At 53.8% G+C, this 27,092-nt stretch overlaps 2 protein-coding genes across 10 annotated transcripts in view; one reads left to right on the top strand and one right to left on the bottom strand.

The window, feature by feature from the left end:
* Positions 1-27,092, top strand: part of DOCK6 (dedicator of cytokinesis 6) — a 40,659-nt gene that overhangs the window by 1,199 nt on the left and 12,368 nt on the right. For 2 of the 8 annotated variants that reach the window (XM_074338162.2, XM_074338164.2), the window contains exons 2-30: positions 4,903-4,990; positions 5,691-5,866; positions 6,160-6,228; positions 6,485-6,629; positions 7,423-7,635; positions 8,701-8,786; positions 10,122-10,188; positions 10,288-10,437; positions 11,351-11,431; positions 11,544-11,697; positions 11,876-12,003; positions 12,110-12,203; positions 12,604-12,766; positions 15,803-15,920; positions 15,991-16,061; positions 16,259-16,397; positions 16,501-16,602; positions 17,381-17,467; positions 17,877-18,108; positions 18,291-18,452; positions 19,064-19,227; positions 19,908-20,012; positions 22,049-22,138; positions 22,397-22,492; positions 23,197-23,337; positions 25,692-25,805; positions 25,912-26,082; positions 26,519-26,658; positions 26,743-26,912. In XM_074338162.2, coding sequence (XP_074194263.1) covers positions 4,903-4,990; positions 5,691-5,866; positions 6,160-6,228; positions 6,485-6,629; positions 7,423-7,635; positions 8,701-8,786; positions 10,122-10,188; positions 10,288-10,437; positions 11,351-11,431; positions 11,544-11,697; positions 11,876-12,003; positions 12,110-12,203; positions 12,604-12,766; positions 15,803-15,920; positions 15,991-16,061; positions 16,259-16,397; positions 16,501-16,602; positions 17,381-17,467; positions 17,877-18,108; positions 18,291-18,452; positions 19,064-19,227; positions 19,908-20,012; positions 22,049-22,138; positions 22,397-22,492; positions 23,197-23,337; positions 25,692-25,805; positions 25,912-26,082; positions 26,519-26,658; positions 26,743-26,912 — 3,716 coding nt within the window. Of the gene's footprint in view, positions 1-4,902; positions 4,991-5,690; positions 5,867-6,159; positions 6,229-6,484; positions 6,630-7,422; positions 7,636-8,700; positions 8,787-10,121; positions 10,189-10,287; positions 10,438-11,350; positions 11,432-11,543; positions 11,790-11,875; positions 12,004-12,109; positions 12,204-12,603; positions 12,767-15,802; positions 15,921-15,990; positions 16,062-16,258; positions 16,398-16,500; positions 16,603-17,380; positions 17,468-17,876; positions 18,109-18,290; positions 18,453-19,063; positions 19,228-19,907; positions 20,013-22,048; positions 22,139-22,396; positions 22,493-23,196; positions 23,338-25,691; positions 25,806-25,911; positions 26,083-26,518; positions 26,659-26,742; positions 26,913-27,092 lie in introns of those variants that run through there. The other 6 variants (XM_019744902.3, XM_019744903.3, XM_074338161.2 and 3 more) reach the window with 6 other exon arrangements.
* On the bottom strand, positions 12,857-14,566 carry ANGPTL8 (angiopoietin like 8). Of its 2 annotated transcripts, none has more exons than XM_074338170.2 (4): positions 14,234-14,566; positions 13,884-14,045; positions 13,244-13,353; positions 12,857-13,126 (listed from the first exon to the last, which is right to left on the bottom strand). In XM_074338170.2, the coding sequence occupies exons 1-4, from the start codon at positions 14,528-14,530 to the stop codon at positions 12,919-12,921; spliced, it is 777 nt and encodes a 258-aa protein (XP_074194271.1). In that variant the 5' UTR covers positions 14,531-14,566; the 3' UTR covers positions 12,857-12,918. The 2 variants fall into 2 exon arrangements, with proteins under 2 accessions (XP_074194271.1, XP_019600470.2); XM_019744911.3 differs by having other exon boundaries at positions 12,857-13,137; positions 14,234-14,565.

Genomic DNA, 27,092 nt, shown 5'->3' with positions numbered 1-27,092 from the left:
GGGAAGGCAAGTCAGGAATGCCTGGATGAGAAGATGACATTTTAGCGAAGATCTGAAGGAGATGAGGGAGGGGTCCATGCCCATATGTGGGAGAAAAGTGGTCCAAGCACAGGGAAGGGCCAGTGCAAAGGCTCTGAGGCAGGAGCAGGCTTGTGTTCATCTGAGGCCAGCCAGGCTGGTGAGAGTGAGGAAGTAGATAGTGGGAACAGATCATGCAGGGCCTTGTGGATTGTGGGGAGGACTTTAACTCTTATCCGGAGTGAGGTGGGAACCATGGAGAATTCTAAACAGAGAGATGTGACCTGGGGCATAATAGTTGGGCAATTTTTATGTTCTGTCATCTCTGTCTCTGAACCGTCTCAGGCTTGGAGCTTTGGTACCTCTGAGCCTCTTTCTTTACCTCTTAGTCCTTATGTCCTTGGGTTCTGGCTTCTACCCTGGGGAAGGATGCTACAGAACCCAGGGTAAAAAAACAGAGAGAAAGATCCTGGGGCTCTAGTGAATCATAAGCAAATGGCTCAAGTCTTCCAGCCACCCTCTAATGAGGTCTCCAGAGCTTCCTAGGGGACACCCGAGTATCTACATGTTCAGATCTGGACCTACATTCATCTATTCACTCATTCACTCATTCCACAAATAACCATATTAACACACAAATTAGACAGTCCCTTAGTTTCCTAATGAACAGATTCTTGAAAAAACAAGATTTTGGGGGACAACTTAAAAATACAAACTCTTATGAATGTAAATAACATGGACAAATGCTATTGTATGCAATATAATTTGTTCATTTTTTCACTTGTACTATTTAAAATAAAATAATAAAATACAATATAGAATGGTGATAATGACCATTCTAATAATATGTTTATCACATGCTGGGATATCACGTATTTAATTGTCACTGGAGCCCCTTGACATAGGTATAATTATTGAAACAGACTCAAAGTGGTTAGGTCCCTGTTGAGGGTCTTGTGAAGGAAGTGAGCCCAGGGAGCGTGTGGCCATAGAGCCCAGAACAATCTTGGAAACAGTGCCTCTTCCAGCCACCACATATCCCCAACCTTGTCTATTTATTCTTCCTGGGAGTCTGGGCAGATCTTAAAAAGACAGCAGTGTCTTCATTCTGCCCCTTTGGGGTTTGATATGGGGCAGTTTGCGTTTCTCGTTTAAAGACAATGATTTGTTGTACCAGTGGAGGGCCATGAAACAGACATTGACAAAATTCCAAAGGTACCTCTAGGATTTCAAGGAAATGCTCCCTCCCACCCCATCCCAAAATATGTCTGCAAACATGAGCACATGCATATATCATTACTTTCTACCTGTTAAAAAATTGTGACGTATAACATGCATGCAGGAAAGTACAAAGTTTAAAGAGTAATTATAAAACAAATGCCAGGGGAAAGTCCGTTTGGTTAAGATGGGGGCTGTCTCCACCTTCCTGGGCCTCCCCACTCCTGTAGCCCCTAGTTGCACCTAGTTCTACCACTGGGAACCACTATGCTGATAGGCTGATTGTGGCTGCCAGCTCTTCCTCACTTACATTATGGTTTCTCCATCCAAGATGACTCCCTGTCTGCTGAGGGTTAGTTTTTCCTGTTTAGAGCATCCTATAAACAGAATCATGTGGGATGTTGGACCCAGCTTTCACCCAGCATAAAGTCAGGAGGAGGGCTCATTTGTCCTGTCGCCTGTAGTCAGGTTCATTCTTTTCATTGCTGCATAGTATTCTCCTCCCTGTGGATTCGCCATCTTTGGTCAAGGAATATGTGAGTTGTTTCACTTTGGGGCTTACCAGAGCTGCCGTGAATATTCTCAGCCACGTGTTTCCTTCTGAGTATCTACACCTACAAGTGGAATTGCTGGATCAGCATATCTTCAGCTTTCCTTGATAACTACAGATGGTTTTCCAAAGGGTTCTGCCAGTGCATGAGAGCTCTCATTGCTCATCACCACTGGCACTCATATTATTTGTCTTTAAATTTTTTTGCCAGCCCAGAGGGGTGCGGTGGGTGGGGTGTGAAGAGGAATCTCTGTGATTTTATTTAGATTCAGTTTTCTCTCTCTCACTTTTTGCATAAGTGGGAAGCATCTGAGGCTTCTTCATTCTTGTCCTGGTTTTATCGTCCTCCTCCCCTGTGAGAGTAGACCTCTGTTAATCCAGCCAGTCCTGGGGTGAGGTCCACAGTCTCACACGAATTCCCAATAATACTCCATCTTTCCCCTCTGAATGTCTCTTTAGTGTTACATAGGGTTGTCAATTTTTCACCTTTGGAGGCTTTATCTCATCCATCGCTATATATAATCCACCACCTGATCTTTACAGTTACCCTCATTGCAATTGTGAGATCACTTCTTTTTTGAAATGTGCTCTATGGGGTCATCTGATATGGAGGTAGAAACAGAGAGGAGTTGGGGTAATTCCCAGGGGTGGGGTCCCAAATACCCAAGAGGGTGGGGATGTCCTTAATGAGACAGGGAGACAGTTGGGAGGGCAGGTAATGGTCATGCTGTGTGCAGGATGCCTGCAAGACACCTATGTGGGCACACAAAGGAGGCAGTGTCACACGGGATAGATCTGAGGACTCCAGTTATAGATGGTGTTGAAGCCCCAAGGCAGGGCGGGACTGGTGTGTAGGGTGCGTTTGGACAGGGACGATACAGGTTCTGGAGCCTCTGTCTTTGGCTCTGCTCCCCACATGGGCGACATGGAGTGCCTAGCACTGAGGCGCACAGACTGTGACCTCCAGCTGACCAGGGCTCGGTTCTGGCCCTGCTGTGTTTAGCTGCTGATTCTGGATGGGTTACAACCCCTCTCTGAGCCTCACCCTGGGTGTCAAAAACAGAGCTGGAATTCCAGTTTCCCAAGATCCTCTTTGAGGCAACACAGTGATAGTAAGCCTTAACTGAGCACTTAACCTACATTCAGAACAGCTCAATAAGGTGTGGGTACTGTCCCCTGAGCCCAGAGGTCCACAGAGGGGTGGTCACTCACCCATGCTCACTGAGCTCCAAGGGTAGAGCCCTGTGACTCGGTAACTGGCTTCCATGGCCATGGCATTGTGCACCCGTCCTTTTCCTACTCCAGGGGCCTTTCTCCAAGCCCAGTGACAAAATGAAGCAGGAGCTCCAGCCCTCCCGTGTTTCCCTCTCCCTGCTCTGGGGCAGCAGCTGCAGAACAGCTGGGACCAGGGCACAGACAGGTCCCCAGCCCTGGCATCTTTTGTAAATCATTCCCTAAGTCCCAGTGTGCCCAGGCTTCCTGAGGAGGCGGCCCCAATTTTGGGAATTTGAGGACAAATCCCTAATTTTAAATATCCTTTGAATATTCTAGAAGCTCCTCCCTCACACTCCTTCCCTTCCCCCCTACCGAATAGAAGCAAGATGCAGGGACAGTTGACAGAAAATAAATAGAAACAGAGACAGAAAAGGAGTGAGGCTGGGCTCTCAAACTGGAGGCCCCCACGTTGGGTCAGGGTTATGGTCAAGATTTGTTTTACCTACATGGATTTGAATTTAGAGGCTTCCAGACGGGGTTGAGGTTCCCAGTTGGCCCCAGTCTCCCCCACTCCCACCCTGTCTTACCATTGGTGGCCCACGGGCCATCAAGTTTGCAATCCTCGGCATAGTGCTTTTTGGGGGCATAACTTTTTATGAAAATTTCCAAGCACACAGACAAGTGAGAAGTGGAAGGAAGTCCTGAACACCTAGGCAATTGCTTTCTCAACTTTAAGAAGGACTGAGGCCCAGAAGCGGTGTCTCAACTGCCCAAAGCCACACAGCTAAAAGGTCTAGGGCTTCCCCCAATTTATAGTGGATTTAAGAAACTTGGACCAGGGGGGAGATTGGGAGGGATTCACTCATTCCATCAAAAATAAAAACATATTGAGCACCTACTATATACAGGATCCACCACTGGGGCCTCTGTGGGGACTACCTAGTCCTGGCTCCTGCTTTCACAGAGATCCCAGGGAACAGGGGTCTCCATGCTCAGAGCCCAGCCTCAGAGCCTTTGCACTTGCTGTTCACTCTGCCTGGCACACTATTCCTCCCAATAACTGCATGGCTCTCCTCCTTCCCTTCCTTCCAAGCTCTGCTGAAGGAATTGAGGGCCTGGGGGAACCTACCCCCACCTAGTCTGTCCCAATTCTCATGCTCGACCCCTCCCCTGTGAGTCTTGCCCCTTCACCCTTATCCTCCCTGATTTTGAAGGCCGGTGCAGATGTAGGTGACAGGAGGGCCACAGCCCTGACATTGGTTGTGGGGTGTGCTCTCATCTCAGACTCCCTGAGAACATGCATGTGTGGAGTGCCCTCTGAATGCCAGGCCTCTGCTCAGTTCCCATAGCAGCCCTGTGAGGTCAGGGCAGCTATAAATGGATAAGTAAACTGAGGCTCAGAGGCAGGAACGAATTATCTGAGTCCCCCTCGCAAGTGTGGGATGGGGCACACATTCTGGATGGGCTGCATGGCTGGGTGTGTTTAGGGGACAGAGGTCCCCCCGATGAGAAAGCAGAGACCAGAGTGTTAGTGGGCAGGACTCAGACCCCAGGTGGGGGTGGGGATAGAAGGTTGGATGAAGAGGGTCTGTGACCCCTCAGGCCCTTCCCAGTGGCAGTTTCCCCCATCTGTGCTTGGGGGTGGGGTGGGGGTGTAAGGGCCTCAGTCCCATCTTGGGGTGGGTGGCTGGGAGCTATGTGTCTACTATAGCCCTGGGACCTGCAGGCTGAGGTCTATGGATCCCGAAGCCTAGGTTCTCTTGGCCTGCGGCCTGTTTTTTCCTTTCCACAGCCTGGATTTTCCTCACATAGAATGAATTTTTTGGCCCCAAAGCCCAGGTTCTCAGGGCCCTGCTGCCCAAGTTTTCCTGCCCCCAATGGCCTCCTTCCTTTCCCTGCAGGACGGTGGCCGCAGAGGTGCGGAAGCAGGTGTCCCGGGAACGCAGTGGCTCCCCCCACTCCAGCAGGCGCTGCAGCAGCTCCCTGGGGGTAAGTGTTTGAAAGGTGCCCCCCCACTGCCCTCTGGCAGAGGTGGGGTTCCCTTCTGATTGGGCACTGTACCACCTACCCCTCCCATTAGTGCTCTGTCCTGCCTGGAAGCTGAGGCGACTTCACTGGGAGGGACCCAGCCTTGGCAGGGAAGGAGTCCCTGGCCTGGCCCCAGTGTTGTCCCATTCCTGCTTCCCTGTGAGTTGAGAGGGTGGTCCCCCCTCTGCAGCTGCTTCCTGGAGAGGGGACAGCCCTGTGGGTGGTCAGTGGGGACAGGCTCCAGCCTTATGTTGCCCCACCTCCTGCTGCCTGGACCACCCAGATGGGGAGGCTAGCTGGGGGATGGGAGGTACATCCGGCTGCAGAGTGGAGTAGGTGGGGCCATCTTGCCACAGGGCCTTAGGAATTGTCTGTTTCTTTGCTGCTGTCAACAGGCCTTTCCTTCCACTATTAGTTCCCTGCCCTCCCAGGCCCAGGGTGTGATTTCCTGCCTGGAAAGAGGGGTGGGGTGGGCCAAGCTGGGGTGGGGGAGGAGAGTCTGAGGTCACTGCCCTCCACGGAACCGCCACAGCTCCAGCACCCTCCATGGCTCCCACTGTCCTCTTCTTCAAGTCTGAGGCCAGCCCAAGCCCACTCTTACCCTCCGCCCCCCATTTCTAGTGCCCAGGGCAGGGGTCAGAGCCACTTTGCTCCAAACCAGGTCCCGCTGACTGAAATCATTGAGCCCCTGGACTTTGAGGAAGTGCTACTGAGTCGGCCACCAGATGTTGAGCCCGGGCCCCTTCGGGACCTGGTCGAGTTTCCAGCTGACGACCTAGAACTGCTGCTGCAGCCTCGGGAATGCCGGACCACGGAGCCTGGGATCCCCGAGGATGGGTGGGTTCAGCCCCATACCCTCCCTGTCCATAAGTCTACTCTGCCTTTATCCACTTCCCTTGTGCCCCGTCAATACCCTCTTTCCCAACAAGCTCCCCCCAAATAGTCCCACATTCAACTCCTGGCTCCTCTGTGTGACCTTTGACAAATCACGCTTCTGCTCTGAGCCTCCATCTCCCTATGTCTGAACAAGGCAAAAGGGCATGCTCCACCTCACAAGTCACTGGAAGTCACAAGTCACTGGAAGGAGAAACACTGGTCCTGCCTCTGTTTACCAATTTTATTTCGCGCAGGAAGCTGGATGCCCAGGTGAGGGCTGCGGTGGAGATGTACACAGAAGACTGGATCATAGCCCACAGAAGGTGGGTCTGCTTGGAGGCAGCTCAGGGCGGAGGGTCAAGAGGCTGGGTCTGAGCCCAGAAGAGCCCATTGTCTGTAGCCGGTCCTCCTACTTATCTGTCCACTGTTCCTGCAGTGGAAGCCTGGCTTCTCTGATGGAGCACAGGGTGGGTGGGTGGCCTTGCAGGCATCACCTGGGCCGTATAGGTGTGCCGGTTACACTGGGGAGCCCTGGGGAGCCCTGATCCCTGCTACCCACCCAATCTGGCCTCCTCCTAGGTACCAGCATCTGAGTGCATCATACAGTCCCATCACCACAGAGACCCAGAAAGAGCGGCAGAAGGGCCTCACGCGCCAGGTCTTTGAGCAGGACGCTTCTGGGGATGAGAAGTCCAGCCCTGAGGACTCGGTGAGGGAGCCCCAGGTGGGCATCACCGCAGGAGTATGTGTGTGAGCTCTAGCCCCAGCTCTCAGTCACGTGTGACGGGAAATGACCCAAAGAGTCTTGAACCCGAAAAGAAATATATCGGCCCCATGAGTGAAAAGTTAAGGGTAATAATTATAAATATTTATTAAGTGATTAGTGTATACTATAAATGCACTATACTTGTCCTCATCTTTCATCCTGTGAGGCAGGGCAACTATTACATCCATTTTACAGGTAAAGAAACTGAGGCACAACAAAGTGATTGATGGGGAAACTGAGCCCCTCAGAGTTGGGATTGAGACCCTGGCTCACAGAGCAGAGCTGGAATTTGAACCAGGGTAGTCTAGCTCTGACCATAACTGAGTCTGGGAGGTCAGGCAGGATCCTGGGCCATGTGACAGCCCCAGTGGGACGAACTCTCCTTCCCCTGGCAACAGTGAGCAAAGTCCCAGAGAAGGCTCTCGCTAGCCCAGCCCAGGTATGTTCTTACTTTGGAGCCAATCCCTGGGGCCTGTAGATGTTTTGTTTTGATTGGCCAGATGAGGGTCATGTGAAGCCCAGAACGTGGGGATAGGAGTTGCCTTCCCAACAATGGGAAAGGAGGGAGGCTAGCCAAAAGAAGTTTCTGGAAAGAGGGTCAACAAAGCCCCCAGCTGACCCTTGTAGTGGTGACTCCACTGCCTGGCCTTCAACTACCCCATTTGTAGAATGGGCATGAGGAGTGTCTCACACAAGTGGAATAAAGAGATATTCAAGCGGTGCTCAGCTCTTGCACATTCTCCACTGGCAGGATGACCCCCGGCACTCCTCAGGCTCCCCAGAGGACACACCGCGAAGCAGTGGCGCCTCTGGAATCTTTGACCTGAGGAACTTGGCAGCCGACTCACTGCTGCCCTCGCTACTGGAGCGCGCAGCTCCCGAGGACGTGGACCGGCGCAATGAGGTCCTGCGGCGACAGCACCGGCCCCGCACCCTGCTCTCCCTCTACCCAGCGCCTGACGAGGTGGGTGCCTGCAGGCCTGCACAGGCCCTGAGGCCAATATCCATCCATGAATGTACCCCTATTTATTATCCTACCCGCATGTGTTGGGTGCCTACTGTATACCCTATATTTTTATTCATTGGTTTTTATTGGGTGCGTAGTACATACCTCTATATTCAACCAGTACTTGCTATCTATCTACTATATAGTCCTCTCTTTCATCAAACAATGTAACCAACCAGTATTTATTGAGCACCCATTATATATATATATATATATATAACCAACATTTATATATCTAACCAACATTTACTGGGCACCTAGTGTATAACCTGTATTTTATTTGATGGGTTTTATGGACACCTACTATATCTAACCAACTTTTATTAGGTACCTAGTGTGTATACCTGTATTTTCATTCAATCATTTATTGAGTCTTAACTGTATACTCCTATATTTATTCAATCAGTGCTTATTGGGTACCTAGTATGTATCTCTATATATGTCCAATTAGCATTAATCTAATGCTTTCTGTATATGTCTATGTTATCCAACCGACTTTTAGTAGGTGCCTACTATATACCTCTGTATTTATTCAACCAACATATTTGGGCGCGTACTCTATGGCAGGCACTGGGGATACAGCCATGAACAAGATAGACCAAGTCCCTGCCCCCCAAGTTCACGGACTAGTGGAGGAGAGACCCACCTAACCAGGAAATTACAACCCCGACAATAGTACCATGATGAGGTCCTGGTAATCGTCCCTGATAGGGCCCTCAATGCCACAGCCACATGGCCCATTGCAACAGGATGTTGTGAGCACCTGGAGAAGGTGCCTGCCCAGGTCTCGGGTCAGGGGAAGTGCCAGCCGAGCCGTAATCTGAACGATGAGCAGGCATCAGCCAGATGAGAAAGGGAGAATAAAGGCATTCCAGGCAGGAGGAACAGCATGTGCAAAGGCTCAGAGGCAAAGATCTGCAAGAAGATTCGTCAGGCTGGGGGTAGAACTGGTCTCAGGCCATGCATTCCTAGCATTACATGGAGGACATGTCGCAGCCTCACCCCCCGCCGGGCTTTTGGCAGGACGAGGCTGTGGAACGCTGCAGCCGCCCAGAGCCGCCCCGTGAACACTTCGGACAGAGGATCCTGGTCAAGTGTCTGTCACTTAAGTGAGTGTGCTGACCCACCCCTCCCTCTCTTCACACATGCAAGAGGACCATGTGAGTTACAGTGTGGCACACACTGGGTACTCACTATGAGAGCCATGCCATTGCTGTGTACAGCTCTGAGACCCATGAGGCCGCCCATGGGCTTTTAGGCGGGAAATAAGACTTCCTTTTTCATTTTTCAAAGCCACCAATCCTTAAGTACCAGCTGTGTGCTAGGCTTTATTCTCAGTATATATTAACCTTCACATATATTAACTCTAATTTTCATCACAACCTTGTGAGGTGGGTGCAAGTGGTGAAACCGAGGCACAAAGTGATAAAGTCATTGTGCCCAAGATCATACAACTTGTGAGGCCAGAGTCTAGCACTCGCCTATTCTGTTGCTGGGATCCAGGCTGGAGGGGACGCTGGTGACCCTGGGCCTGGCTTCCAGCCCCCCGAGGCCCCCTCCACATTAGTCCCCAGGGAGCAGCCAGAAGTGCGTGGGAACAGAGCTGAACAGGATGTGGCCTTGGACCCGAGCCCGGCCTTGTCCCTCCCCACCCTGAGTTCCTGCCTGGATAGGGGCAGGAAAGGGAGGCCTGGTCTGGCTTGAGGCCCAGGTAGGCCGCCTGCCCCAAGCACAAGTGTTGGGAACTGGCTCTGTAGGCTCATCCAGTCATTCAACAAACACTCATTGAGTACCTACTGTATACAGGACATGTAACCATGGGATGACCACATAGGGCTCTTTAGGTGGGGGGCACAGCGCACACGAAGGTGGCAAGACATCTGGAGGGGAAAAATGAGGCCAAGAGGGGGTGGGGCAGGGACAGCCCAGGCACGAATTTGTTCTTAGGGCAGTGAGAGCCTCAAAAGTTTTTAAGATGCTTCCGTAGAAGGCACGTGGTGAGTTGGGGCCAGCAAGCAGAGTAAGACAGGGAGGTGGTTATAGTAGCCATTCACACAAGCGAAGACGGGACTCAGTCCAGGGTAGCAAAGGTAGCAAAGGACACCCCAGAGAGGGGAGACATGGAGGCCCAGAAGTCTAGAATTTCAGGTTGGGAGGGATTGTTGTCCCAAAAGCCGCCTCCATGACAACTGAACAAGGGCCATGGTTGTGATGGGAAGGGCTCTGTGTGAGTTACTGTGTGTGGGGGGGAGAAGCTTGGTGCCTCAGTTTCCCCTTTTGCAAAATGGGACAGGCCTTTCCTACAAGCCTTTAAATATGGTTCTGTGTAGCCCAATGGGAATTAGATGCCCCCCCACCCTGCACCAAGTCTGGGTTGGGCCTCGAGGGTACGGCGTATGTGGATGGCGGAACAGCCTCTGCCAGATCACCCTATTCACTCGCAGGTTTGAGATCGAGATTGAGCCCATCTTTGGCATCTTGGCCCTGTATGATGTACGGGAGAAAAAGAAGGTAGGAGCCCTTTTCTTCCCCTTCCTCCCCCACTTTCCTGCTTGTTGCAGGACAGTGGGCTTCCTACAGGTGTTGACCAGCTGCCTCTTGTACCCTCAGATCTCGGAGAACTTCTACTTTGACTTAAACTCGGATTCCACGAAGGGGCTGCTGCGAGCCCATGGCACCCACCCGGCCATCTCCACCTTGGCCCGCTCTGCCATCTTCTCCGTGACCTACCCCTCACCTGACATATTCCTGGTCATCAAGGTGCTCACTTGGGCTGGGCAAGGGGGTGGTAATGGTGAATGTCACAGGAGCAGTCCCTGCTGTCATGGAAGAAGACAGACATGTCCCAAGAACAATGATCAGGACTGTTGTGGGGGAAGCACAGTCAGAGGGGTGAGCCTGGAGAAGGCTCCCGACCCAACCCAGGTGGGGAGAAATCACATAGGGCTTCTCTAGAGAGGTGACAGCAGAGCCAAGACAAATGAGTGGGTAGCCTGCGGAGCTATGGCATTCTGGCACATGGGGACAGACATTTAAAATGTTTTTTGAAGTAGAGATGTTTTTCAATTTATTAGAGGAAGAAAGACCTAGTTGACATATTTATTTGGGATTTTCTAGAAGTGAGCTCAAATTTCCTTGCCAAAAAAGTTCAGTTAGGTTACACTAATGACATTAACTGAACACAAACGGGCTGGCACTTGTCACGGTCAGTCAGGCTTCACAGGGATTCCTGCCTTTGGTCCTCACAGCAGCCCTGTGAGATGGGGGTTGCCACAGCCCACAGTTTACAGATGGGGAAACTGAGGCACAGAACAGGTAAGGGACCTTTTCAGGGTCCCACAGCCTGGAGTGGTCAGGATTGAAGTCTAGTTCTTGTGGCCCAGAGCTATGCTTGGAGTGGCTTCTGTTCATACTAACAAAGAAAAATTAAGATGTAGGGAAAATATGGAGTTTTGGATTTGGGGTGGGTTCAAAAGGTGGGGAGCAGGGCTGCTGGACAGGCAAGTCAACTGCTAGCACTCAATCCCCAGGACAGTAGGAGCTGTGGGAGGTGCTGGAGCCAGAGCTCCAGCTGGATGGGTGTCTGGGGGCTCATGAGGGGTCCAGGAGGTTGGGGGTGGGGTGGGGAGGTTGAGGTCCTAGCAGCACCTCACTGGGCCTGCCTGCCCCTCAGCTGGAAAAGGTGCTACAGCAGGGAGACATCAGCGAATGCTGTGAGCCCTACATGGTGATGAAGGAGGCGGACACAGCCAAGGTAAGCAGGTAGAGGCTGGATCCAGTGGTGAAAGGGCAGCCCGGCAGGCCAGATACTGGATTCAGCAGGCCTGGGGCACTGAGCTTGTGGGTGTCGGAGGGTCTTCCCACAGAATAAAGAGAAGCTGGAGAAACTTCGCCTGGCGGCGGAGCAGTTCTGCACCCGCCTGGGCCGCTACCGCATGCCCTTCGCCTGGACCGCGGTACACTTGGCCAATATCGTGAGCAGCGCGGGGCAGCCAGACCGTGACTCGGACTCAGAGGGCGGTGAGGAGGCGAGGCTAACTGAGGAGGCATGGCTGACAGGCCGGGGCGTGGCTACTGGGAAGGAAAGGGGAGCCCTCTGCTGGCCAGACTCGGTACCAGGTCGACTCGCCAAGTCTCTTTCCCTCCCTGCCTCTCATCGCTGTCCTCCGCCATCCCTCACTGTCACTCCCTCCTCTAGAGCGTCGACCCGCCTGGACTGACCGCCGCCGACGGGGGCCCCCGGACCGGACAAGTAGCGGGGACGACGCCTGCAGTTTCTCCGGCTTCCGACCAGCCACACTAACTGTCACCAACTTCTTTAAGCAGGTGATGTGGCTGGGGCTGGGGAAGGGGCCATAAGGAACACAACCCAGTTTCCTCCTGTGGCTGCACAGGCCCTGGGATCCAGCTCACAGGGACTGGTCCCGTGCAGGAAGCTGAGCGGCTCAGTGATGAGGACCTCTTCAAGTTCCTTGCTGACATGCGGCGCCCATCGTCCTTGCTACGGCGTCTACGGCCTGTGACCGGTACGTGGCACACCCCGTAAACAAGAGGTGTCACACAGTCACTCTCAACAAGCACACAATGACCACCTGCTGTGTCCAGCCCTGGGGACCCAACAGTGACCGTGATAGACAAATTCCTGACTTCAGGGCCTGGACCTTCTAGTGGAGCCACAGATTAGAAACAGAATAAATAGGAACGATAGTGGGTCAAATGAAGGATATGGTGGCATGGGCCCTGAGGGCTGAGCTGATCAAATATGGGGCGAAAGACTGGAGCTGAGGGTAACTTAGGCCTTAGCACCTGAAGGACAGCCACCAGAGGGCGGAATAGGAGAGCCAGAGCCCTGACCGACAAGCCCAGAGAGGGTGGGGCCTGGTCCAGAGGCTCCCAGTCAAGTACAAACCACCTACCCCTCCCCAGCTCAGCTGAAGATCGACATCTCCCCGGCCCCTGAGAACCCCCACTTCTGCCTGTCCCCGGAACTGCTTCATGTCAAGCCCTACCCAGACCCCAGGGGCCGGCCCACCAAGGAGATCCTGGAGTTCCCTGCCCGTGAGGTCTACGCACCCCACACCAGCTACAGGTACAGCCTCTAGGGCCCAGCTGGGAACTTGAATGGGGGATGTTCGGGCATCATGCAAAATGAGATCTTTCTCTCAGACAGACACCAGGGTAAGATGCCACTGCTTGCTTTATTGGGGGTTGTATAGGCATGAAAAGGCACATGTGCTTCTTTCACCCCCCCTCGACGGTGCCATGTCCTCTGCCAGCGTCCCCGCCTGCTTCTGTCTCTGCTTCATGGCCGGAAGCGGGGCCCCGCGGCCTGGCCAACCCTAGTGGACAGGCATCTCCTCCACGTGCAGGGGCTGCATGGGCGTGGAAGCGTCCCTTGGTGCATGGCTGGTCCTCAGTTCCTCCAGGCAGGCTCAGGCTGGGAGCGCTGCTGTGTGGAGTCTGGCAGAGAGATGAATGAGGCTCAGCCAAGGCAGAGGGTCCCCATCTGGCTGCGCGTACACCCCCAGTCCAACTGCACTGCGTACCCAACCCCCGCCAGGCTCACCTCTCCTGGATCTGTCGTAGCCGGTATTCCTGCGCCTCCATCTCCCGCCTCTGTCGCTGCACGTGGCCCGTGAGGGCCCACACAATGTGGCTCTGCTCGTCAGCGTAAGCCTGTGGGGTCAGGACAGAAACCTCAGTTGGGGCCGCCTCACCTCCCATCCCCTGACCCTACCCAACCCAATCCAAACCCCACCCCCGCCCAGTGACCCGGCAAATCACTGCCACTCCTTCACCTCCACTTCCCATCTGTAAAATGAGGACGAAATGGGACTCACTTCATGGGGTTATGAGCATGATATGGAGTATTAAAGGGCATAAAACAGTGCTGGGTACTTACTGGACACTCAAGAAACGTTACCAGTTACTCTAATAGTATGCATTTATTGAGTATCTACAATGTACCCAGCCCCATGCTGACTATTTTATCTGCATTGAGTCCCTGGCTCTGCTCTGAGATATCAGTAGTTGCCCTTATTTGCAAATGGGGAAACTGAGGAACAGAAATGGACATGGGTCACGCAGGGTAGAGGTCATGGTGCTGGGAAGCTGACCTGATGGGAGGGGTCTCTAGGACTTGTTCTAGAAGCAATTTCTGGATGGGAATCAAGGTCTTGACTCCCCCCGGGCTGGGAGCCCCTTACCTTTAAGGCCTCAAATTCTTGGCGGGCATGGCCTAGCCAAGCGCCTCTCAGCCGGACTTCTAGCTGCTGCATGCTGTCCTGAAGCACCTGCTGTCCCTGGGCCACCTTCTGCAGTGCATGGGCCGTGGCTTCTGCTTGCAGCTTTAGAGCATCTTCTTCTGTCTGATCAATAGTTAATGAGACGTTAGTAGGATTACCAACTGTCTTTGCTTGGGATTTGCCTGATTTTAACACTGAAAGTACTGTATTCCAGGAAGCCACTTTTTCTGGCAAACTCAGGCAGGTCACCCTAGACATAACTCCACCACAGACTCCTACATACCCCACAATGCCCCAACTGCAGTGCCCACCTGGATCTCCAACAAGCTTGTGCGTAGCTCCTGGGCTGCATCCCAGCCCTGGCTGACCTCTTGCCCCAGAAGCCCCAGTGCACGGCCGTAGAGGTCTACGCTATGCCTGGCCTCCATCAGCCGTGCCTCTGTGCTCCTGTATGCACTGTTGAGGGCCTGGCCCAGCTGCAGGGCCCCGTGGAAGAGCAGGGTCAGCTCCTCATTCTCCGCTGGCTTCAGTTTGCCCACGGGGGCCGCAGAGGCAGGCTGGACCACCATTGCCACGGCACACAGCAGACACAGCATGATCGTGGACATGGCTGAGGGACTGGATACAGCCACAGTGCCACTGCCATCACCTTTTATGCTCAAACACCCCCTTAACCCCCGGTCAATCGTTAACCAGCCAGCTGGGTGCCCCATGTTGCGCAAGGGCCTGGTGGTGGCGTGAGGGTTGCGTCAGACGAATGTCTGGTTGAGCCATGCTGGGATCACGCTAGCTGGGGCTCAGGGCCAGGTGTGGGCTGGGAGCACTGGGAGAAGACAGGCTCAAGCCCTGCTGGGAGACCCTGGGGCTCTGAGCTTTGGTTTTCCCACCTGTGGATAGGCATGACAACAATAACGGTGAGGCTTTTGTGAGCACTGCCCATTTGCTCAGAGCTGTTTCCCTGCCATTACACTAGCTAGTCTTATACACTTCCCACCAGACTGCAGTGCTGAGGCCTTTTTGGTCTGGTTGAGAGCTGGGGGAGTGGGTGCAGGTAGCAAAATTCCCAAGGCCATAGAACCTGACTCCAGGACCCACACATGACCCAGATCAATGCTAACTGCCATTTTTCTCCCTGGATGACTGAGCAAGTACCTCAATTTCCTTGCCTGTAAAATGGGTATGACATTAGTCCTGCCTCGCAGGCTGCTTATGAGAAGTAAATGAGTTGTTTCATGTTGAGTGCTTAGAACAAAGCCTGGTGCACAGTAGGTGCCCCATTAGTGTTTAGTGCAATTATTGTCATTATTGTTACCGTCTTTGGTATTGTTACAGAGGCTCAGCTGGGAGGTTCAATGACCCCATTATATATAGATAGGGAAACTGAGGCCCAGAGGGAGGTTGGGGCTTGCACAGAGTTATCCCTGGGGAAAGAGGCAGAACTCTGACCCCAGCCTAGCCCCTAACCTCTGACTCCAGCCTCAGTTTCTCCACCTGAGAGAGGCCACATAACTAGTGACCTTTCCTGGAGGAAGCATTGGTCAGGCCCCTGAGTGGATGAGGGGCAGATCAGCCTGGTGGGGCTCATACCTGACCACTGGCCCACCTGGGCTACCTTCTTAGAACCTCAGCCCTGTCTCATCATGCCTCATTAGTGCCCCCAAAGTCCCTTTGTGTTCCCAGCTTCTGCTACATTGTTTCTCCATCTGTGCTCTGAGGGTGCCTGTCTGTCTGCCACTCACATTTCTGGCCCATGCCCCTGTTGCCACTTAGCCAGCCCTTGATGTCCCAGCTGTGTGGCCACTGTCCTGTGTCCTAGGCCAGACTTGTTCCAGTAGCCCAGCCTCTTCTGTCCCTCTCACGCAGCCCCCCCATCTCTGCAGGAACCTGCTGTACGTGTACCCACACAGCCTCAACTTCAGCAGTCGCCAGGGCTCCGTGCGCAACCTCACTGTGCGAGTGCAGTACATGGCAGGCGAGGACCCCAGCCAGGCCCTGCCGGTCAGTGGCTGGGCCAGGGGGAGGTGGGTGGGCTCTCCCTGGTGGGCCCCTCATGCCCCCATTCCTCCAGGTCATCTTTGGCAAGTCCAGCTGCAGCGAATTCACCCGTGAGGCCTTCACACCTGTGGTCTACCACAACAAGTAGGAGGGGTGGGGAGACTGGCACTGATGGGGGCACGGGTAGGAAGAGGGGAGGGAGGGGCAGGTTCTGGGAATGCTAGTGGGGGAACCCAAGGCAGAGAGCAGAGACAGTGGGGCCCTCAGCACTGGGGGGACACGTGGCCGAGGAGGTGGCGGGGATCTTAGCCCCCAACAGAACCCCAGTCTGGCCCTGCCAGGTCCCCTGAGTTCTATGAGGAGTTCAAGCTGCGTCTTCCAGCCTGCGTGACCGAGAACCACCACCTGCTCTTCACCTTCTACCATGTCAGCTGCCAGCCCCGGCCCGGCGCGGCCCTGGAGACTCCCGTGGGCTTTACTGTGAGGCCCCCTGGAGACTCCCACGGGCTTTACATCCTCCCCTCCCCAGCCCTCCTAGCCCCTGCCCAGCCCCACCCCTCACCCAGCCTCAACCTCTCCCCAGTGGATCCCACTGCTGCAGCACAGCCGCCTGAGGACAGGCCCCTTCTGCTTACCTGTGTCCGTGGACCAGCCCCCGCCCAGCTATTCTGTGCTCACACCTGACGTACGTGCCCTGCCCCACACCACCTCCCACCACCTTGGCCCCCATAGCTCCCCAGGCTTCTGTATTATGGGCTCCCCAGGAATGCATTAGCCACCTTCCCACCAACGCTTGGTGCCCTGCCAAACCCCGTTATTGCTCCTCACTGTCCTCATGGTCCCCCATTCATGCCCTGCCTTTCTTCTCATCAACACCCCTAGAAACCTTGTTGTCCCCTGTTACGGCCTTCAGGACCCCTGGCTGTCTCATCACCCCATTATTGCCTCTGTGTGTCCTATTGCTCCCATGTTCCCATGTGTCTCTCCCTGTCCCCCGCTATCCCTGCCTCATTAGTGCCCCCTGCCTCTGCACTCACTGAGCCCCACTAACTGCCCTGCCTGCCTCCCTACACACTGCCCCCCAGGAGTACTTCAGGGTTGATCACTCCCATGTCCCCTCCGTGAATGCTGTCACCCTCTGTCATTAATGCCCCTGGGGGCTCGAGTCTCCCATTATACTATTTCCTGATTCACTCCCTTCAATTAATGTTCACCCTGGGTCTCCATTCTGTATTCCCCCGTTAGCATCCTGGGCTTCCAGCCTGCCCAGTGAACCCCCATAGTGCTTTCTTCCATCTGCCCTCCACCCCCATGCCCAGTCCCTGGGCCAGGCCAGGGGCAGGGTGCCCAGCTGCTCCCCCAGGCAGGGCCATGTTCAGGCCACAGTGTTGCAATGACTGGGGCCAGTAGCTGGATCAATGGGGGAGGGCCACCAGTGCCCACCTGGTGTGTCCCTCCCACAGGTGGCGCTGCCGGGCATGCGCTGGGTGGATGGTCATAAGGGCGTGTTCAGTGTGGAGCTGACGGCTGTGTCCTCTGTGCATCCGCAGGTAGGGGGTGGGATGGGAACCCAAGAGTCCAGCCCTGGGGTTGGGCAACAGTTCCCACTGGCCAGGGAGGCCTGGCCTTAGGCCATGGACGTGACATCAGTCATCTGGACCTGTCACCCAGGAAGCTGCTGACTCAGGCAGGACAGCTGTGCCAGTGGGCATCCCAGCTGGGGCTTTGGCCCTTTACATGGTCTCTCCCCCCTCCATTTTCCCCTCCTATTTCTGTGGTCACTCCCCCTCTCTCCTCCTTTCCTTCATCTACTTTCTTGTCCCTGTCCATACTATTGATTCATTGATCCCTGGCCTCAGTGTCTCTGCCCACTCAGCCTCCTACTCAATCCTTTGGGGGCTTCCTATACCAGGGTCCCTGTCCACTCCCCACTCACCCCTGGCCCCACCCCCCACCCAGGACCCACACCTGGACAAGTTCTTCACCCTGGTGCATGTCCTGGAGGAGGGGGCTTTCCCATTCCGGCTCAAGGACGGTGTGCTGAGCGAGGGTACTGTGGAGCAGGAGCTGCGGGCAAGCTTGGCAGCCCTACGCCTCACCAGCCCCGAGCCTCTCGTCGCCTTCTCTCACCATGTGCTGGACAAGCTCGTACGTCTGGTCGTACGGCCTCCAATCATCGGCGGCCAGATAGGTGAGTAGGCAGGGCCTCAGACCTCAGTTTCCCAATCTGGAAAATGACCCCAACCCCCTGGGCCCAAAGCTAGTCCTCTGTGATCGTTTGATGGCCACATGATCCCTTGGACCCTAAGGTCTATTCCTCACGAGGGTAAGAGGCCCTGGGCCCTGGAACATGACCTCTGTTCTGTCTGGCAGTGAACCTGGGTCGTGGAGCCTTTGAAGCAATGGCCCATGTAGTCAGCGTCGTCCACCGGAGCCTAGAGGCTGCCCAGGATGCCCGTGGTCACTGCCCACTGCTGGCTGCCTATGTCTACTATGCCTTCCGACTGCCTGGCACTGAGCCCAGCCTCCCAGGTGGTGAGTGTTGGTGGAAGACACTAGGGGACAGGAAATATCTGGGAGGAGAGGTCCCAGCATATGCAAAGGTCCTAGGCCTCACAAGCCTTGGTTGGTTTGAGCAAACTCTAAGAGAGGAGTAACTTTTTGCCCTACTCTGAGGGGTGTGGTCTCTGTACACTAGATTGGCAGGTGATTCAGCCAGTCAGCAAATGGGAACTCAAGCAGGGTTGCCTGGGTTTGAATCGCAGCTCTACCTTAAAATGGTGACAATAACAGCGTCCCCTCCTGGGGGCACTGGTAACAGTAAATGACATAGTAATCAATGCAAAATGCTTGGTACAATGAGTACTCAATAAAGTTTGATTTTTTTTTTCATTTGATAAATAATTAATAATAACCACTAACCCCTCTGGGCATTTACTATGTACCATGCACTTACTATGTTCTCAGTGTTTTTTAGTCTCCCCCAAATTACTGTGAGGTAGCAGCCATTATCACATCCATTTTATAGGTGAGGAACCTGGAGACTCAGAAAAAGAAAAGTGACTTCACCAGGGGCAGCCCACTGTGAAGGGGCAGGTCATTGGGGCAAGAAGGCCGGTGGCTGACCATATTCCCTTCATGCTCAGGGGTCCCTCCAGTGACAGTGCAGCCTGCCACACTGGCCCGTGGCCCTGGCCGCCCTGCAAGCCTCTACCTGGCTCGCTCTAAAAGCATTAGCAGCAGCAACCCTGACTTGGCCGTGGCCCTTGGCTCTGTGGACGATGAGGTCTCCCGCATTCTGGCTAGCAAGGTAGGGTGAGGGGGGCCCCTGAAACCTCCAGCTTCAGTAGCCACGGCTGCCAGGTGGGTGGGTAAAGGATCTCAGTGTTGATGGAGGATAGGAAATAACAGCAGCATGGACACAGGCTTGACTCTGGGCGGCAGGGCCGGGCTCTGGCTGTCACAGGATGGGAGCTGTGACAGGTGGGCCTGGGCTCCACACTCTGGAGCTGACCCAAGAAGGGGTGGCCCGAACTTGGCCTGGTTGAAAAAAAGAGAAATGTGTACATAGTACAGCAGGTACATATACATGTGTGCTCCAGCTCCACACATGTATGTACACGGGTGCATATAGGTGTGTGCCCCACATATGTACGTACACGGGTGCATGTTTGTGTGTGCCTCATGAATATGTACACAGGTGTATATACATGTGTTTGCCCATGCACACACATCCAGAGATACACATACATGTGTGTCCCATGCACGTGCAAACAGGTGCACATATTTATGCACCCCATGCACATACATACACAGGAGGCATATACGTGTGCATTCCATGCATGTATGTGTACACCCATTTTCCAGGATAGCGTACGTGTGTCTACATGGGCACACATATAGTCCAGGGTAGTGTTCACACTTTGGTGTTTCATGCTCGTTTCTCTGCCCTCTGCCTGTGGATTCTACCACTTGCCCATGTATCTCCAGGGTATCGACCGCTCACACTCCTGGGTGAATTCTGCTTATGCTCCAGGAGGCAGCAAGGCTGTGCTGCGACGGGCACCCCCTTATTGTGGGGCCGACCCCAGACAGGTGCCCTCCCTCCCTGCCCCTGCACGTGTGTGACCCCACCTCAGAATGAGCTCCTCTTACCTCCCTGGCTGCAGCTGACTAACCTAGGGGGGCTGTCTGAAGGAGGCAGTGGACTCCTCCTGCCTTTGTTTGGGTCTGTGGAGCTGGTGTGGTAGGCATCACCGGGTCATCTAAACCAGCATTCTGCTGCCACATGGACCACAGTCTCAGGCAGAGACAGAAGGAACAGGGGTGGTATATGTAAATAGCATGCAAATGGTATGCAAATCCAATCACTGTAACCTTACTGCCCTGCATGGCCTATTTCTCCCTTTAATCCACTGTTTAGGAGACTCTTAAATTCTCCCTTTGACATAATGACCTGAATGGTGCCAAGGGGACAGAATTGAACCTCTGGGCTCCCCCATCCTGTTTCAGGCAAAGAGGGACCCCTGTGGGCAGTTCCCTTTATTGTAGCCCTATCCCAGACACCTGGTGTGGGGAGGGGCTATCCTTTCAGACAGACCTGGGTTCGAGTCCTGGCTCTGCTACGGGCTCACTCTGTACTCTAGGCTCTGTACCACATTTTCAGATGTGGTAAAGATTCAAAGTAAAGTGCTCAGTGCAGCTGTCCCTAACCTGGGAGGGAGTAGGGCACTGCAGGTGGGATGTTTTGGTGGAATAGATCCTCAGCCCAGCCTCGCCCCAGACCTGCTGGCCAGTTGAGGAGATAGACATCAATCAAACAAACACACCAGAGTATGAGTGCATAGGGTGAAAATGCCTGAAAGGACACTAACAGAAACCGGGCTACCAGCCTCCCTCTAGGTGATCTGGGGGCCTGTCCAGAAAGATGACATTTTTGCTGGGATCTGAAAGGTGAGGTGGAGCCAGGAAGCCACAGGGACTGGTTTCCCTGCACACTAGATCCCAGGCCCTGTTCCAGTTTTGTGCCCATCACCCAGGCAACCTGCACTGCATGGTGGGCCAGGGGACTATTAGCAGCACAAGCAGGGGGAGTTTTGGACAGACTTCTGCCAGGATTGCTGGGAATCTGGGTTCATGGGCCCTGCCAGCCCCCGTTCATTTTTATCAGGACTCCCACCAGTGCCCTCAGATCTCTAAGGTGTCAGCTGAGCCTTGAAGATCACATAGGATATGATGAGGAGAGTATGATGAAGATCACATAGGATATGCAGTGGATGGCCCATCTGGTACATGCCAAGGAGGCAGGGCATGTGTCTGGGACTGTGGGAGCTGGGGGGCCCTCCAGTGCTGAGGCAGAGGCCTGAGCAGGTCCCAGTGCTGGGCCACCTCCATCATTGGACCTCCTCTCCCTGTCAGCAGCCTCACTTCCTGACCAGCAAAGGGAGAGGGGAGAGTGGAGCCTGAGCCCCCATACCCATTTCACAGATGGGGACAATGAAACACAGCAAGGTTCCAAGCAAGGCTGGAGTGGGGCTAGGCCTGGAACCCGGGGCTCTCTCGTCTGCTTCCACTGCCTCTCATCACCATCTCACCTCCTCTGTCCTATATTTCTTCTTCTTTCTCCTCCATCTTCACTTTAACCCCATCTGTCTATACTCTCCCTCTTCCATATCTGTTCCCTCTTCCTCCTCTGTCCACCTCTGAACTCACAGACTCAATCACACTCTCCACCCTTGTCCACACTCACTCTTACCTCCTCTGACCACACGTTCTCTTTTCACTGTCTACGTTGATTTCACCTTCTCTACCTACACTCCCCCCATCTATTCTCTCACCTGTCCCTACCTGGTCCCGCTCCATCCACGCTCATCTTTGCACTCTCTGCCAGTGGGCTCTGGGCCACATTCTCACCTATTCTGTTTGCCCTGCTTGTCACCTTACTGTGTCTTCCTTGTTATTTTCATCTCTATCACACTGTTTCCTTCTCTACGCCTCTACTGCCCATCCATATGGACACGTTTTCCTCTGTCCATGTAAGTCATCTCTCTTCCTGTCCACACCACCAACACCCACACTAACCCCGCCCCCCACCGTCGCCATCCCACCCTCTTCATCCCATCCCATCATAGGCCACCGACCGCAGCTCTAACCGAACCTCCTACCTCGAGAGCTCCTCCTCAGCCCCACCAGCCACCCAGCCGAGACCCACTGTGCAGAAGGTAGTGGAAGGCAGAGGGTGGGTGGTGAAATTTTGGTCTGGTCCCAGCAAAGGGGTCCAGAGTTCCCATCCCCTGAGCCCAGCAGGGTCTGGAGAGCATGGGGAAAGGACACATCGAATCCTTCTGCCCCCTCTCTCCTGCATGGCCTCCTGCTGATCTAACCCCAAGCCCTCTAGCTGCATCTTCCCCTGTCATGCCCTCCAGAGGGGGGTAGGGGTAGGCTCCTCTGCTCTCTGTGACCCCTGTCCCTGCCTCCAGCTTCTTCACGAGGAGCTGGCTTTGCAATGGGTGGTCAGTGGCAGTGCTGTGCGTGAGGCCGTCCTGCAACATGCCTGGTTCTTCTTTCAACTCATGGTAAGATGGCCTCCTCCCCTCCTGAGAGCAAGAGGCCCCCAGGGGAAACGCTCTCCTTGGGGAGAGAAACCTCCGGAGATTATACCTGAGACCCCTGAGAAATGGCCCCAAAAGACCTCCACATAGAAAGATAAGAGATGCCTAAGGGGATCTCTCCCTAGAGAGAGGCCCCCTGAAACTTAACTGAAACCCCTTCCATAGAGAGAAAGCACCCTCCACCTTCCCTATGAGACTGTCTGGAGAGACCCCTAACCAGTGAGGTGACCCCCTTCAAGAGACAGCTCCAGAGAGAAAGGGAAACCCATTTGGTCACCTCCCCCGCCAAACTCTTCAAGAGGTGCCTTGAAAGACCCTTCCTGACTACAAGCCCCACCCCATTTGGTGGGCCTTCAAGTCCCACCCAGGGCTCCCTCAAGCCCCACCCTATCCAGTCTTTGCCCCAGGAGACCTGTTCCATTCCCTCATTTTTCCCACCTCTTGCACTCTGCCTGGGACCCACTCCGACTCTGCCAATGGCCTTCTGAAGCCCTGCCACAATCTGCAAGTCTTGCCCACAGCCTCTCAGGCCCTGCCCTCAGCCCAGAACTACTGGGCTCAAGCTCCACCCAGGACCCCTTATGCCAGCCTTTAGACTATCTGCCTTGCTGTTAAAGTATCACTTGCAGCCCTTCAAACCCCACCCTGTTTCTCACCCCGTTCCGCAGGTGAAAAGCATGGCACTGCACCTGATTCTGGGCCAGCGGCTGGACACACCCCGCAAACTCCGCTTCCCTGGGCGCTTCCTGGACGACATAGCGGCTCTGGTGGGCTCTGTAGGCATGGAGGTCATCACCCGGGTCCACAAGGTGAAGGGGGAGGGTCCTCAATGGGGGAAGGGCTTGAGGGAGGACATAAAAGGGGGGGGCGCCAATCCCACCCAATGCTTCTTGGCTGTGAGACCATGAATCCCATTTGCTGGATGAGTCGGTTCATTCAGCATCTATTTCTTGAGCACCTACTGTGTGCATAACCCTGTGCTGGGCACTAGAGACACAGCAGTAAACAAAACAGACCAAAATCCTTGCCCTCATGGAACTGAATTTTATGGGGAAACTTGAAGGAGGTGAGGAGGCAAGCTATTCGATGTCTGGGGGAAGAGCATTTAAGTCAAGGGACATAGCAAGTGCAAATGTTCTGAGGCAGTACCATGCCTGGGCTGTTTGAGGGGCAATGAAGTGATGAGTATAGCTGGAATGGAGTGAGCAAAGCAGAAATGGGAGTTAGTGATGCAGAGAAGTGACAAAGCAGATCCATTAGCCTTTACCACAGTGTCAGTATACAATAACTGCTCAATAAATCAACATTGATGTTCTGAGACCTTGATCGATTGTCCAAGTCCTGGATCACTAATTCCAAAGCTCGCAGGAGTTGGGCAGGCAATAATAATAATTATGATAGTAATAATATTAAGCGTTTATTGAGTGTTTATTGTGTATCTAAATACTTTAAATGGATCACATCATTAAATTCTCCCAGCAACCCTATGAAATTTGTATTATTATCTCCATTTTACTGATGGAGAAACTGAGGCAGAGAATGACTAACAACCTTCTACCACACTACTGAGAAGGGACACAATAAGGATTTGAACCCAAGCCACCAGCTCCAGAGCCCACACCCTCACCACCAGCTTCAGTTGAGAGAGTAGGGCTTATGGAGGAACACAAGGCATGTGCCCGTTAGTTGTGGCCAGAATGTCTGATTTTTAAAGTAGAATAGGACTTCTGAATTTGATGGGAACTTTCCAGATTTTTGAATGCCAGTCTGGCCCAAGCCAGCCCTTGTGCAATTTCCTGTGACCTCTGGTCTGGTCTCAAAAGTCTCGACCTTGTTCCATTGGAGCCTCCCCAAGGGCTCACATTCCCAGGGGCTGCCCCAGATTATGAGGAAATCACCCTGAGAAAGAGTTGCAAGAAAGAACAACGCCCCTGAGAAGCATCATCTTAGCTGTAAGTGGGGCATCAGTGACAGGCCACAGTGGTTTCATTCCTGGACATTCATCGAGCACTGACTATATCAGGCTCTGTGTACAAGGCAGAGCCAGTCTCTGCCCCCCTGTAGACTCAGAGCTCAGGCAGGTTTTGTATTTTGTTTCTTTGGGTTGCAGGGAACTGAGGGCTGCTCAAGCTGACTTTCGAGGCCACAGAATAGCTCATGAGAACATGAGGGCAGAACAAGCACCAGCTGGGCCTTGAAGCCATGGCAACCTCTGTGCTATTCCTTACCCTTGCTGGGCACATTCTGCCCCAGGATCTTTGCCTTACTGTTCCTTCTGCTTGAAATGCCTTTCCTCCCCATCTTTCAGGCTACTCTTAAAACAGCACCCTGTTCAGTTGTCTTCGAAATTATCTGGAGACAACAGAATTATCTGGAATCCTTTTGTTTATTGTCTGTCTTGCCCGACACAAGACTGTGAACTGTACAAGCAGCAGAGACTGCCTCTGTCTCATTCACAGGACTTAGCACATAGTAGATGCTCAGTACATGCTCGTTAAATGATTGCTGGGGTCTTATCAGTTATGGCAGAGGTTAATTTGCTCAAACATAATCACAAGTGCTTTAAATGTGACCACGGTTTATTGCTGAGTGTAACTGGGCTGGTGGGGGGCTCCACAGTGTGGGCCTGGCAATCAAGGTTCACCATTTTGCCTGCCATATCAGGCATGGCAGGCTGTGGGAACATTGGAGTGGCCATATTACTTCTCCTCAAATTCCATTGGCTAGAAGGTTATCATATGGTTCTCCTCAGCTGCAAGGGAGGCTGGGAAATGTAGTCTTTACCAGCTCTAAACTCTGATACCCTGAGATGGAGAGAAAAGATACAGTGGGGCGTCAGCAACCAGTCTCTGCCATCCACCTTGTGTTATTTAAATTTGATGAAAGAGGAAAGAAAATAGTGTCCTGAATGGTGCTCTGAGGGGTATAGACATGTTTACTCTGGGCAGGGGAGGGGATTAGTCAGAGTGAGGAGGACAACCAGGAAGGCCAGTACTGGCTACAGCTCAGAGATGAGGGTATATCAAGAAGACCCAGGGCTCTGGGGCAGTGATGTGGCTCCTGGAGGTCTCTGGTGGCCTTTACGAGAATCAGGCCCTGTGTGGGGACTGAGGTTTGATGGGGTGTGTCTGTGGCTGTGGGCTGACAGGCCCTGTGTCCCCAGGACGCGGAGCTGGCCGAGCGCCTCAATGCCAGCCTGGCCTTCTTCCTCAGCGACCTGCTGTCCCTGGCAGACCGTGGCTTTGTCTTCAGCCTGGTTCGGGCTCACTACAAGCAGGTAGGGGTGGGCATGGCAGGAAAGGCGTACCTGCAGGTGGTATAGTGGGGTGGTGGACGTGGCTGGCAGAGAAACTGTAAATGTCCTCTGACTCCCTCCCCTGCAGATGGCCTCACGGCTCCAGTCAGCCCCCAACCCGGCAGTGCTGCTGACTCTGCGTATGGACTTCACCCGCATCCTGTGCAGCCACGAACACTACGTGACCCTCAACCTCCCCTGCTGTCCCCTGTCGCCCCCAGCCTCGCCCTCACCCTCCGTATCATCCACCACCTCCCAGGTGGGCTGGCCTCACTTCTGGCTCCTCCTATTGACCTCTGACCTTCAACCTATCTTCTGAGGTTCCCTCTGTCCATTTCACAGTGGGCCACTGCCTAGAGTGACTGACCCTTTACCTCTGACCCCTCATGGTCAGCAGTTTTCCAGGAGGACCAGCTTCTAATGTCTCACCTCTAAATCATCTCCCAGACCTGCCTTCTATCTGCTGTTTCTCAGACCTCTGACTTTTGACCCCCATGCCCTGTCACATCACAGATAGGTTAACCCCAACCACTCACCTCTGACTCTTAATTCAATGTCTGCTGTCATTTCCAGATGAATTAATACCAATCTCTCACCTCTGACCCTTAACTCCAAATGAATTAATCCTAACTTTTCACCTATGACCCTTGACCCTTGTCCACTGCCATCCATGCTTTTTCCTCCCCCCTCTGCAGAGCTCCACCTTCTCCAGCCAGGCTCCAGACTCCAAGGTGACCAGCATGTTCGAGCTGAGTGGGCCTTTCCGGCAGCAGCACTTCCTGGCTGGGCTCCTGCTGACCGAACTGGCACTGGCCCTGGAACCCGAGGCTGAGGGGTAAGCGCAGGCCTTGTCTGGCCTCTGGGTAGGAAGATCCAGGCACTGCGTCCACTCTGTCCTGATCACCTCACTATCCCACAGGGCATCCCTGCTGCACAAGAAAGCCATCAGTGCAGTCCACAATCTGCTCTGTGGCCATGACGCTGACCCCCGCTACGCTGAGGCCACCGTGAAGGCCCGTGTGGCCGAGCTGTACCTGCCACTGCTGTCGCTTGCCCGGGACACACTGCCGCGGCTACACGACTTTGCTGGTGAGCGAGTCAGGGCATGATGGGGTCACATGATCCGGGAGCTTGATTGATACTCAAGGCTCAGGTCAGGGAATGTGGGAGAGCACAGTCAGAAGTAAAAACACAGCATTAGGGTCAATAGATTGAATTCAAGTGCTGGCGCTGGGCCCGAGGTAAGCCATTAACCTCTCTGAGGCTTAA

Source organism: Rhinolophus sinicus, chromosome 15, assembly GCF_057876585.1.
Source record: "Rhinolophus sinicus isolate RSI-liver-muscle chromosome 15, RSI-T2T, whole genome shotgun sequence".
In the NCBI taxonomy this organism is placed as follows: Eukaryota; Metazoa; Chordata; class Mammalia; order Chiroptera; family Rhinolophidae; genus Rhinolophus; species Rhinolophus sinicus.
The sequence above is the reverse complement of the archived record's forward strand: the minus strand, read 5'-3'. Positions and strand labels throughout refer to the sequence as shown.